This window comes from Rhizophagus irregularis, chromosome 7 (assembly GCF_026210795.1).
Source record: "Rhizophagus irregularis chromosome 7, complete sequence".
Taxonomy (NCBI): Eukaryota; Fungi; Glomeromycota; class Glomeromycetes; order Glomerales; family Glomeraceae; genus Rhizophagus; species Rhizophagus irregularis.
Window position 1 is genome coordinate 4,541,824 of NC_089435.1, and position 14,467 is coordinate 4,556,290.

The window sequence follows — 14,467 nt, forward strand, 5'->3', positions numbered from 1 at the left end:
ATACAGTAGAAATAGTATACGTTTCAAACGTATGAATTTAGATACCGTATCACACAGTATATTTACCGTATACTTTATTGTATTTTTTGCTAAACACATTTTGCGAACAGTATACATTATACTGTTATACAGTATATAAAAATACGAACCGTATCAAAGATACATGTATACAGTGTAAAAACCGTATGCATATTTTTTATAGGGTAGGCATTATACAAACAGGAGCCTTTTTCATTCAGAAAGAGGAATGAATAGATTGGGAGATCATCCAAAGAACCTATGATATCTGACATATCTCTAGGTGGTGATAGGAAAATTTCCTGAATGGTATTTAGCAAGTCCTTGGAAGAAAAATTATCATTAAACTTTTCCTGCCTTAAAGAGTACTGAAATGATGGGATCGTGGTAATGCTGGTTGAGGCGCAGGTAGCTTCTTCATTATCTGACCCATAATTAGACTCATAGTCATTATAACCATCTGACCTTAAGTCAGATCTATTATCAGTACAACTGCTCAAATCACTTAAATATTCATCGGGGCCGGCACCGTCATAGCGGGTGAGAGTTTCAGTGTGATCAGTTTGGTCAAAATTAGTTGGTGTATGCATGTTGTTAGTTTGAAAATGTTTATATTACTTTATAAAATTCGGAAATGTTTAATTATTTTTTTTCGATAAATACAAAAAGAAATGATAGCGAACTTAGTAGGAAAAATGTAAAAGAAAGACATCCAGATATATCTGTAAAAATGAAGCTTTCTGCAGAATTATATTATATAAAAATGGCAGAAGGCTTCATTTTTAGATAAGTACTCGGGTATGATATAGCCTTCGCGTAATATAGAGGCATACCAAAAAGAGATACGAAGTTGGCACCTCCAATTCTCTAACCAAATGATCCACTAGCCCAAACCCCAAATGCCACTCAAATATTCCTCAAATATCCCTTAAAAGTTGCGGAAAGGGAAGACTAGAGCCTGGCCACGTGATATCAAAAATTTAGGCGCAGTAAGTTAACGATAATTTTGGCAAGATTTTTGGATACAATAATTCAGCATTCATGGTAGGTGAACTAATAGAATATCCCTGAATTGATACTGTGCTGGATGTCATCTGACACCGAGCCCTCTGGGATCACTATCATATGATTCTCCTAACAATATGTGTATGGAGTATCACTTGACACAGAGCCCTTTGGGATTACTATCATATGATTCTTCTAACAATATATGCGTAGAGTATCACAAAAACTTTAGGCGCAATAAATTAACAATATATGCATAAGTCACTGAGCCCTCTGGGACTACTATCATATGACACTCCTAACAATATACATATCTACTCGCGACACCCATTTTAGAAAAAAAAAATGATGTGTAGTAAATTTTGATTAATTTTGGCCAGCACTATTTCATAATTTCAGCCAGAACTTTAGGTAATATTTCGGCATCCAAGCTGGCATAAAAGTGAACTGGAACTGGCAAACTAATAGAGCACTCACAGTTTTGCCAGTTCCACTGACAGTTCTACGGTAGCTACCAGGTCGCTATCAGGTCACTACTACGCCAAGCCGTTAGGCTGGATCCTCAAATCACATGCCCAAAAGATCGGCTGGAATTATGACATAGTGTCCAGCCAAAATTAATCGCAGATTTACATCGAAATACTGCGCCACTCGACACCATATTTTTTTACCACATTTCAGCATCTAGAAAGGCAACCAAATAGGCACAAAGAAACGGTAAGTACTTCAATATAGAATTTGACATTCAATCAGACGTGAAAGGTCGTATCAACAATATATAACTTAAATTACAAATAGAGTAGAAACAGGAAGAAAAGAGAGGTACCTAGGTTAAAGTGTGGGGGTATTTAGATTATAACGTGGTAATAAAATCATACATAAGAGAAAAATACAGATATCAAGAAAGGTATAAAAATATAGCTAGAATGTGAATAAAGATAGCATCAAAATAAAAGGGGTAGATTATAGTGTAGTAGCCAGATTATGTATTCAGATTAAAGCGTGGTAATTAGGTCATAGTAATTAGATTATAGCATGATATTTAGGTTATAGTGTGGTATCTAGAATATAACGTGGTATTCAGATTATAATATGATATTTAAATTATAGTGTGGTACTATAACCTAATCCAAGTGGGATACCACGCTATAATATAATTATATTATAGCGTGGTATCCCACTCAAGTCTGTCAGTAGAGCTCCGAATGGGTCAAGTCAGGTCAGGTTAATTGATAAACCTGACCTGAAATTTTTTTTCAGGTCAGGTCAGGTCAGGTTATATCAGGTTGTCTGTTTGACCTGACCTGACCTGAAACCTGAAAAATTTTCAGGACTATTTTTATTAAAGTATTAAAAAAAAACGGTCAAAACTTTTTTTTTAATATAATATTATGAAAAAAAACGTTTTTGCAACGTTTTTTATTAAAATATTGAAAAAAAATATTGCAAAACATTTTTTTTAAATGTTTTCGCTAGAGCTCCGAACAGGTCAGCCAAATTCAGGTAACCTGACCTGACCTGACCTGAAATTCAGGTCAGGTATGAAATTTTTAAAAAAAATTCAGGTCAGGTATGAAGATTGACCTGACCTGATTGACCTGTTGACCTGAAACTATTGATTCTACTATATAATAAAAGTGAGTTGCAGTATTGCGATTCACTTTTTTATATTGATTTTATATAATAAAAGTGAGTTGCAGTATTGTGATTCACTTTTTTATATAGAATATATATAAAAAAGTGAATCGCAATACCGCAACTCACTTTTTTTATATAGAATCTATATAAAAAAGTGAATCGCAATACCGCAACTCACTTTTTTTATATAGAATCTATATAAAAAAGTGAATCGCAATACCGCAACTCACTTTTTTTATATAGAATCTATATAAAAAAGTGAATCGCAATACCGCAACTCACTTTTTTTATACAAAATCAATATAAAAAAGTGAATTGCAGTATTTGGATTCACTTTTTTATATGATTTTAATATAAAAATGTTGAATCGCAATATTTCGAGAAAAAACGTTGCGAAAACGTTTTTTCATAATATTATATTAAAAAAATGTTTCGTAACGTTTTTTTTTGATATTTCAATAATAACGTTGCGAAAACATTTTTTTCATAATGTTATATTAAAAAAAACGGTTTGCAATATTTTTTTCAATATTTTAATAAAAAACGTTGCAAAAATGTTTTTTTTCATAATATTATATTAAAAAAAAAAGTTTTGTACTATTTTTTTTCAATACTTTAATAAAAATAGTCCTGAAATTTTTCAGGTTTCAGGTCAGGTCAGGTCAAACAGACAACCTGATATAACCTGACTTGACCTGACCTGAAAAAAAATTTCAGGTCAGGTTTATCAATTAACCTGACCTGACCTGACCCATTCGGAGCTCTAGTTTTCGCAACGTTATTATTGAAATATCAAAAAAAAAAACGTTACGAAACATTTTTTTAATATAATATTATGAAAAAACGTTTTTGCAACGTTTTTTCTCGAAATATTGCGATTCAACATTTTTATATAAAAAAGTGAATCCCAATACTGCAATTCACTTTTTTATATTGATTTTGTATAAAAAAAGTGAGTTGCGGTATTGCGATTCACTTTTTTATATAGATTCTATATAAAAAAAGTGAGTTGCGGTATTGCGATTCACTTTTTTTATATAGAATTAATATAAAAACGTGAATCGCAATATCGCAACTCACTTTTATTATATAAAATCAATATAAAAAAGTGAATCGCAATACCGCAACTCACTTTTATTATATAAAATCAATATAAAAAAGTGAATCGCAATACCGCAACTCACTTTTTTTATATAGAATCTATATAAAAAAGTGAATCGCAATACCGCAACTCACTTTTTTTATATAGAATCTATATAAAAAAGTGAATCGCAATACCGCAACTCACTTTTATTATATAAAATCAATATAAAAAAGTGAATCGCAATACTGCAACTCACTTTTATTATATAGTAAAATCAATAGTTTCAGGTCATCAGGTCAATCAGGTCAGGTCAATCTTCATACCTGACCTGAATTTCAGGTCAGGTCAGGTCAGGTTACCTGAATTTGGCTGACCTGTTCGGAGCTCTAAGTCTGTGATCTAGTATCACTTGATTTTTGTTTCTTACTAGATTTAGTGGTTGATGTTATAGTACTACCATTCTCTGAATTTTCATTACTTGTTAACATCATTAAGACATTGATTTTTGTTTCAGAATCAATCTTGTTACAATCATAAGCAAGATGTCTTTTAAGTTTTGCCACTTTAGCTGTGATCCAATAAAATTCACAAAATGAACAAGTTGCTGAGTAGTATCCTTTAGAATTAGGTACAGGGTCTCCTTTTATAATCCATTCCTATATTTTACTAATAAGTTGTCCACCTATTTTCTTTAAAGAATTGGATGACATTTTATATTTCTATTTTCTAACATTTAAGATTTTAGGGTAAAGATGGTCATCAGTCCTACTGGTCCTACTCGGACCTGAACCAGTCGGTCCTAGGACTTGTAAGACCAGATCGCGGTCTTTCATTTTTACTTGGCACAGTAGAACCAGTCCTAAAACTGACCCGGTCTTTGTATCAGTCTTTATATATATAAGTGATTTTTATAATAATAACGTTATTAAAGATATAGCGTATCAAGGTGAACTGTTGTTAGAAGAATTATGCGAAGCGCCTCTTAGCTTATTTAGAGTCTACTTCTGTTCCACTTTCATGATTCTATCTCTAAACTCAGATTCCAACTCCTCAATTCTGGCCTTGAGTTTGGCTTTTTCAGCATCATGCATCTCATTATATTTCCCATTCGACTCTTAGAACCTCAGCATTCCTGCGCTTAAGTTTAGCTATTTCAGCATTAGACACTGAGAGCTTGTTTCTAAGATAGGGATCTCAGTATTCTTTTTTCTAAGCTTTGTATTCTTAGCCTCAAGTTCAGTGATACGCTCACTGGTCGAATAAAGAAGCATCGGTATATGAAACATCAAATAAATATCAGATCATATCAGAAAATTGAAAATTTTCTGATATTTCTTAAACATTTAAGGCAAGAATCGATATACTCATTAAGTATGATATTACATTACATAAAATCTGATATTTGTAATATTCATAATACAAAAAAATCAGGTTTTTTGTGAAAAGCTATCATTTAGCCGATATGTCTTTGATATAGTATATGCACAATTGGAAAGCTTTCATAGGTCTATCAATTTTTTGTTTTGTTTAAATATATCAAATATATCTGTATATTTTTTTTTATGCGAAAAATAATTATTTAAAAATTTTTTTCTTTTCATGTGAAAAAAAATAATTATTAGTATATTTGTAAAACAATAAATAAAATTAGCCAGTATAATTTTGTAAAACAATAAAAAATTGCATCATTATTGTTTAATTTTTTTTTTCTTTTCGTGAGAAAAAAATAGAATTTCGAACAGGTTGACCAAATTCAGGTAACCTGACAGGTTGACCTGAATTTTTCAGGTCAGGTTTAGCAATTGCAATTCAGCATCAGTTTAGGTTGTAAGTATAACCTGAATGACCTGTTGACCTGAAACTATGATTTTATATAATAAGTGAGTTATGGTATTATAATTCACTTTTTATATTGATTTTATATAATAAAAGTGAATTGCGATATTGGGATTCACTTTTTTATATTGATTTTATATATAAAAAGTGAACTGCGGCATCAGAATTCACTTTTTTATATCGATTATATATATAAAAGTGAATTGCGGTATCGGAATTCACTTTTTTATATCGATTTTATATATAAAAAGTGAATTTCGGTATCGGAATTCGCTTTTTTATATTGATTTTGTATTTAAAAAGTTAGTTGCGGTATTGCGATTCACCTTTTTTTATGATTTTAATATAAAAAACTGAATCGCAATATTTCAGAAAAAATGTTTTGCACCATTTTTTTTGATATTTTAATATAAATCCTGAAAAATTTTCAGGTTTCAGTTCAGGTCAGGTCAAACAGATAATCTGATATAACCTGACCTGAAAAAAAATTTCAGGTCAGGTTTATCACCTGACCTGACCCATTCGGAACTCTAGTATATATTACTTTGCGAAAGGATTAGAGAAGAGTTTTCCAATTGTTAAATAAATTATTTTTTATTCGTTTTTATCTTTAAAACAATTTCGTTTTGATTGTATCATCTTGAATTTACGAGATAGTATGTTACGTGTATATATATATTTCTCAGACGACTAGACGTGTAGTCGTGTACAGTATCAGTCGTCAATTTTGTCAATAGGTAAACATTCTTTGATTAAATCTATGCATCATAGTATTAAACGTATTCTAATGAAGCATCCTTGGAATATAATTTTGCAATTAAGCATTAAATTTTTTTGGGATGGGAGAATAGAGATATCGGTCGAAGACCGATAACCCCCATCTGCGGTGACCAATAGAAATTAATGTTACTAATTACAGATTTCAATATTGGATATCATAAAATTTCAGTCCGCATCGACTGAACATATTACAGGTTACAGTACAAGTCAAATAATTTATTAATTTATTAAAGGATAATTTTTATTTTTTTATGCTTGTGATCATAATTGGAGATTATTTACGTAGATCAAAAGATTTACAAAACCAATAAAATTTTTAAATTATATTTGGTACACCTTAAAATTAATTAAAATTAATTAATTAATATATAATACTATTCCCATGAATCAGAAATATTGATCCAATGATCCAATGAATCGGAAATATTGCGAAATATAATAACTATTTGAAACCAATAAATACAAATATTTTTTTTCATGTCCTTTGTTCTAATCTAAAAATTGATTCAACTCTTTCTAAAATGTCCCGTTTGAAAGTCAGACTCACGTATAATAAATATCTTTAAAAAGTTAATTCATAGTAATGTTACAACACATAAAAATATTAATTTCTAATAACAAAAAAAATATATATATTAAAAAAAAATTCTTTCTCTTAAAAAAAAACTTAAACTTCTTTTTTGGCGCTCGATCTATATTATAATTCGTGCCTACATTTGGTACCACATAATAATTTGTAAAATTATAAACATAAACGGTAAAAATGATCGATAAAATAAAAAAGGTATTAAATCATTTTTAACCTAATATGGTTTTTTTGTTTGACGCATGTTATTTAATTCAATCATTGCATATGCACGACCAAATTTTACGTAAAGTATATTGATTTGCGTAAAGCCGTATATTGATTTTATGTAAAGTAAAAAATCGGTAATTATAACATAAGTTATCAATTATTAAAGATGAATTTTATTAACCTGCATACGGTTATTACGGTATATCTTTAATAACAGATAAATTATGTCCTTTGTTCTAATTTTATAATTGATTAACTTTTTCTTAATGACCGATCGAATTTCAATCAAAGTCTTTATTTAAAAAAAAAAATGTCAGATAGAAACAAATAATTACAATAATTCATCCTAATTATAGGAAACAAAAGACTTTTTGATGATAATATATATTTAAGTCGGATCATTAACTCTGAAACGAATGCGTCATCAACATGATAAAAGAATATTCTTAAAACTTCAAACCTCGTTCGTATACGTGATGTTATAATATAATATCTTCAATGTCTTGTGAATGTAATTCACCCAAGACTCCCAATGTTCGGCGATATGTTCATTCGGCAAATTATCCATTTGGCGAAATGTCCATTCGAAATGGTAGTTTCGGCGAAACGTACTTTTCGGTGAAATTAATCATGTCGAACGTTTGATTGCATGTGAGAATCAAAAATTAAACCTAATTTAACATTTTACACGGCATAAATTTATTAAACTGTGAAACCCGGCAATAAACAAATGTCATGATAAAGAAATGTATACATGTATATTGATGTATATTGTTCTCAATTACTTAAAATGATATCCTGAGTACAATCTTTACCAAAAATAAATCATCTGAAACTGAAATTTTATCAAAAAAAATAACTAAAAAAAAAACCACAATTACTAAGGAACAAAGATTCATGAATATTCGGATTTTCAATATTTTAAAAAAATTGATGATCTTCATGAACACAAACTTTGTTTATTTTTTCTTTTACAAAGAATATATTTATTAAAACTTTGTAATCTAAATTTAAACCTTTTGACCTAAATTGCTTACGTAAAACTGATCTTTGTCTTTTTTGACTAGTTTATGTATTTATAATTCTTATGGCGTGATTGATTCATGTGAATTTAGTTTCATCACGTGAGATTAAGCAAAATATTTATCATTAAAGATCATCTTGACCCAAATGTGGTTTTCGTCGCGCTGTATCCGGAATTTTTTAAAGTAATTTACATTTTATAATACGTTGCATACATAAATACCAGTAATGTTTCCAGGTTACAGATTTATTTACAATTATATGGATAATCAGATATATTATCGCAATTATCTCTTTATTTTCTATATACAGGACGAATATTTTTAGAAATTGTATGACAATTTCGTTTTTACTTAAAGATTGAAACGATTAAATCACCTTTTTAACTATTAATATCAATAATGCATTATCTGAAACGAAATATGAGTATATGACATCAATACATCAATATCAATCATTAATTGTTATTAATAACGAAAAACGCTCGTTCTTTGACAAAGAGATAAAGAATAATTTATAAATTTTGTAACTTAATTATAAATACATTTACGAAAATAATTAATAAAAATATTATGATAAAAATATATTTCACGTAATTAATTCATTGTTATATCTCATGTTTCACAAAATCAATTTCAGATAAAAAATTTTTGTCAATTATTTCTTTAATAAAGAAACTTGGTGAGCATGAAATCACGTTAATTGGTTTTTTACATTTTCATTGATGTCTTTAAAGTTGTTCATTGTACTTTTTTTCTTCATTGCTTATTAGTTCTGACTAACTATTTTGAATCTAACAATTGATCATCGTGTTACTTTATTTTTAACGACACACTTTTTTAATAATAAATTACAAGTTACACAATTAATTTTGGTTCTTTGTCTGGAATTATTTTTATTTTTGTTACCGAAATTTTGGTTATTTCTGCCCAGTAAAATAAATAGCATAACATTAATTGGAACTTTTGGAACAGTACACACGGGGATAATCCGGAGATCAAAGATTTGGTTAATCGAAATTTCGGCGACCAGTTCTTGGTTATAATTAATACACTGCATAACTAACTGCATATAATTATGAAACTAATTAAATTAAATTTTTAATATTCTTGTGAAAAAAGTACAATACTTAAATCTTTGTTAAATAAAATTAATTTTCAATTTGCATTTATTTAAAGTTAGCACGTTTTATTAAGAAGAATATTATTCTTTCTTTTTTTTTTTCATGTTCATTGTTCTTCATGTATTAAAATAAGGAATGATAATATTTCGGATTTTATTCTGATTTTAGACCATCTCTTCAACTATTAGATGAAAGTTCTTAAAAGTAAGAATAAATGAGAATTTCGATTATTACAGTAATTCTAATCTAAGAATCTTTAATTTTCGATCTAATTATTTAATTCGTTCGATTACTACAGAAATTGTTACCGTACTAAATGATAAAATCTAAAAGGGAATACGAATGGCATCAAAAATTTTTTAAAATTTTTTTTTGGTTTATTTTTTATAAATTGAACACCGCATATTTTTAGTAATTTGTTTATAATAATAAAAAATATATATAATAAATATTTTATTAAATTTAATATAAATAAATTATTTTATTTTATTTTACTTTATTTTATCTTTATTTTATGTTTGATAAAGAAATTTTCTCTAAAAAGAATATTAACAACGATTCTTAAAACTTTCTATTAAAAAAGTTAAGTAATTATTCTCTTAATATGATTGAACGATAATAATATAATCATTATTTCATTATTTCATGTTTTGAACAAGTTCATACCATGTTATTCTCGAATTTACATAAAAGGCAAAAAAATAAAAAATATGGTAACATTTTTTTTAATACCTGAAACGTAATTTATAACATTTAACCCAAGTAAATTAAGTGAATATTCGGGAAAAGGAAAGGGATGTTAATTAATTGAAACAAAAATCCTATCACACGTAAGAGTCAGAAATAGTTTAAAATATATATATATTGTATGTAATATACATATATATATATCAGATATAATATTCCGCATATTGACAACAATGCATGATACAAAGGAGCCACTTCTTTTTAGCTAATATTGCATATCGTGTAACCAAACTTGCCAAACATATTTAAGTAATAGTCCATTTTTTTCGATATTAAACACCGCATTAATGTTTATTACCCAAATTAAACAATTTTTTATGTAACATACTAAATTTGGGTTATAGGTTCTTTTATATAGGCGTGGTTTCATAATATAATTACTGCGGCATTAATTGTTTTATTTCTTCAATACTCAATATCTTTTGCCAAGAATTTTAAACCCGAAGGGAATTTTTCATGTATTATTTTAAATTATATAGGAAAAAAAACAATTATCATATTTTTTATGATTTTTCTATTGTAATACCTATAAATAAAATAATGTATATTTCATCAAAAAAAAAAAACCCCTCCCCTTTCCCTTCTTTTGAAACAAATTTACCGATACACTATCCGAGTTTTTTTTTGTTACGTGTTACGAATTAACAATTAGACAATATTATCCGTTTCAGGCAAAGAAACCGAAAATTTACATATTGTTGTTTTTTTTTTATTTTTATTTATAGACTTATTAAATTGAAGATCTGTACAATCCATATGTGGTAACCAAAAAAAAATTTTTTATATAAATATATCCTCTTTTTTCAACAAATTTTCGGTTTCCTCGTTAAAAATCTGTCGCAGAGCGCAGAATCATATAATTAAAATTAAAATTAAAATTTTAATATATATATATATATATATATATATATATATTACTAATATTCTCTCTTTTTTTTTCTAACATCAAAATATTTCTCTCCCCCTCTCCTCCAATTTATTTTATTTTTTTTATTAAGAATGCATATAAATAATAAATCCATTTTTTTATTCCCATTCTTATTATTGATTTTTAATCATATTCCTTCTATATCTTCACAATGTATAGAACCACCTTTATTCGGTAAAACACATAATAAGGCTTGTCCTTCTGTATCCGAATCACAAAAAAAACCTCTTAATAAGATCACAAATTCATTAGTTAATGATGATGATAATTCTAATAGTATGATAAAAATAATGTTTACTTGTGATGAAAAGAGTACTCCAGAAACATGTAAAAAAGCAGATATAGCATTTAAAAATGCAGCAACAATAGTTGAAAACACATTCGATCTAAAAGTTCCAATAGCGGTCAATGCTAGTTTTGTAAAATTATGTGGTACTTTCATAAAATGTGCAGTTGGTCAACCTGAACCTCTTGGAGCTGCTGCTCCTTCTAGGCTTCTTCCTATAAAAGATAATACTGATGGTGAAACAAGATTGTTTCCACAAGCTTTAGTAAAACAATTACAATTATCAGAACATCCAGAATTTTCCCCTGTTGATATTGTAGCAGGTTTTAATTCTAATAGTAATGCTTTTTGGTTCAGAGGTGATCCTCCAATTGGTAAAGATCAAGTAGATTTTGAAATAATTTTGGTACATGAATTTTTACACGGTTTAGGTTTTATCACTTCTTGGGATGATTATTTTAATGCTAATGCAAGTAGTTTAACTCCAACTCCATCATTTATTTTCACTAATCCGGAAGAAACTGATGGAATAAAGGAAGGTCCTATCACATTTACCGGTTTTCAGGAATATATTTTGGATAGACATTTAGTATTAACAAAAGACAATTCTTCTCTTACACCTATTGCCAAAAAAATAAATGGTTTTGCCCCTCTTAATACCAAATTTGATGATCAAAAAGCTTTCCTTGATGCATTTACTAAATCTCCTGTATATAAAGAGACCGAAATAATGTTTAAAAATTCCATTACTAGAGGTTCAGTTGCAATTAGATTAGTTGATGGTGAAAATGTTTTAATTGAAACCGGTTTGGTACCTTTTAAACCTGGTTCAACTTTTAGTCATGTTGATTTTGATGCTTTTGGTAATACTACCGATTTCTTGATGAGATTTAAAGCTCCTCGTCAAGTTATTCTTGATGATTTATCACCTATAAATGGTGATCCCGAATATACAAATCCAATTGGTCCAAAAATTATTAGTATATTTAAATCTCTTGGGTAATTATTATTTTTTTTATTATTATTTTATTTTATTTTATTTATTTTATTTTTAACGTGAAAACTAAATCAATTTTTTTTATTATTTTTTTTTAGATACCCTATGAAAGAAAATTCTAGTACCTTTAAAATAATTTCCAATCAAAATCAAGATTCCTTGACCAAACCATCTCAAAATTCTAATAAAACAAAATTAACAACTGAACAACAACAACAACAACAACAAACTAATAACGCATTTACCATAACAACAAACACATTATTATTATTTTTATCATCATTCCTTATTTCCAATTTATTACTTTAATAATTGAAATTTAAAACAATAATTGAAAAAAAGTAATTTTATTTTTTTACAATAGAAATTACAAAGGACAATGCAAAGGACAATGCAATTAAACTTTCTTTTTCTTACTTTCTTTTCTTTCTTTCTTTTTTTTATTCGGTGTTTAAAAAGGGGGGGAGAGTATATTTTATTTTAGATATAAAAAAAAAAACCTTTAAAAGTGTTATTACACTAATTTTTTTAAGATTTTTATTATGTAATTTTATCTTCTTTTTCTTTGTATAATTTCTTTTTTATTAATAATAATTTTCTGAATAATAATTTTTAAATAAATATTATATATATATATACACAACATATATATATATATAATATGTATACAATATATATATATATATATATTATATATATCCGATCGATTTTTAAATAAAAGAAAAAAAATAAAAAAAAAATAAAAATAAATTTAAAAATAATAAAAAAAAAAAAGATAAATTTATTCAAAGCAAAAATATTCGTCGTTTTTTTTTTTTACCAATCGAAATATATATTTAAATTCGAAATATACTGTATAAATTTGGAAAAAATAATAATTATATATAAACAAATCGTCAAATGAATGATCGATTAATTCGATTATCCATTTTATATTTATTTATTTATTTATTTTTTTTTTAAGGTTGGACCAATAAAGGAAAAAAAAAAAGGAATTATAAAGTTTATAAAGTTATTAACATCAACCCCTTTATTTTCATTAAATTGGTGTAACACACTCAACTTTTGATAATTACGATATTTGGTTAATAAAATTATTTGTAAAAAAAAAAAATTCTATTATAAATAAAATATAAATATTAAAATATAATATATTGTATATATTTTTTGTTTAAAAAAAAAATTGTTCGATAAAAAGGGTACAAATAATAATTATGAACCAATTACCTAAACATGATAATCTTTCGAAATTCTAAAAAATGATTTCCTTAGATCCTAATTTATCTATGACATAATTATTTATCAAACAATCCAGAAAGAATAATCAATCGGTCAATATTTCTGAATAATCGGCATGTATTTATATATTAGTTTAGAACTATTGTCATGTGGAACATAATAAAATGCGTAACACGTATAACCAATGTACGCACGCACGCATCGCACGCATCACACGCTTCTCACGCTTCTAGGTGAAAAAGGTGAAAACCTATATAAAAAATTTCTTATCAACTACCGAAAAAAAGATAAAGAACGGATTTTGTAAAATTATGGAGGATATTTTCATTTCCGTGGGCTGACCGGCTGAAATAATAAGTAAGTTCGCTCACTTCGCTGACTTTATTGTCGGTTCAGATCAGCCAGATCGGCCGGTCATTCGGTTCAAGCGGCAGAATTTGGTCATCAAGCGTTAGGGCGTTAACGTGATAAATTTCACGTTCACATGATCTACTACATTGAATGATATGATTGGTTAAAATCACGTGAAATTTTCAATGCCCGGGAACAGGGTTGTGATTATAGTGTCCCAACTCCCAAGGATTTTTAATGCCCCAGACTCCAAGATAATTGTCTCAATTACGTACATTAAGTTGAAATCTTTTAATTTATAATATTCCTATCAATGTAAATTATTTAACTTGTCTCACTGTAATAAGCCATATTTTATTAATAAATATGACCCAGACATTAAAAGTTCTTGACCAAGGACTTGGACTGTCCCAGGCTGTCCCATTCAAGGACATGCTTTTAAGAAGTTACGTAATTATGTTATGAGGGTACAACGTTCTTTATGCAAATATGACACGCGATCTGTTACAGATCTATCAGTGATATGTTAAAATGTATTACCCAGATTATGATTTATGTGCAATGATTATTTTGGCCGGTTGACGGTTGACAATTTTTACTACTAAATTACTAAATT

At 27.5% G+C, this 14,467-nt stretch overlaps 1 protein-coding gene across 1 annotated transcript; it reads left to right on the top strand.

The window, feature by feature from the left end:
• Positions 1-11,049: 11,049 nt before the first annotated feature.
• On the top strand, positions 11,050-12,973 carry OCT59_027738 (uncharacterized protein; the record flags this gene model as incomplete). The annotated part of the gene is made up of 2 exons (XM_025332092.2): positions 11,050-12,263; positions 12,360-12,973. 2 exons carry the CDS (start codon positions 11,050-11,052, stop codon positions 12,568-12,570), a joined length of 1,425 nt encoding a protein of 474 aa, XP_025177245.1. The 3' UTR covers positions 12,571-12,973.
• Between the last annotated feature and the right edge of the window lie 1,494 nt (positions 12,974-14,467).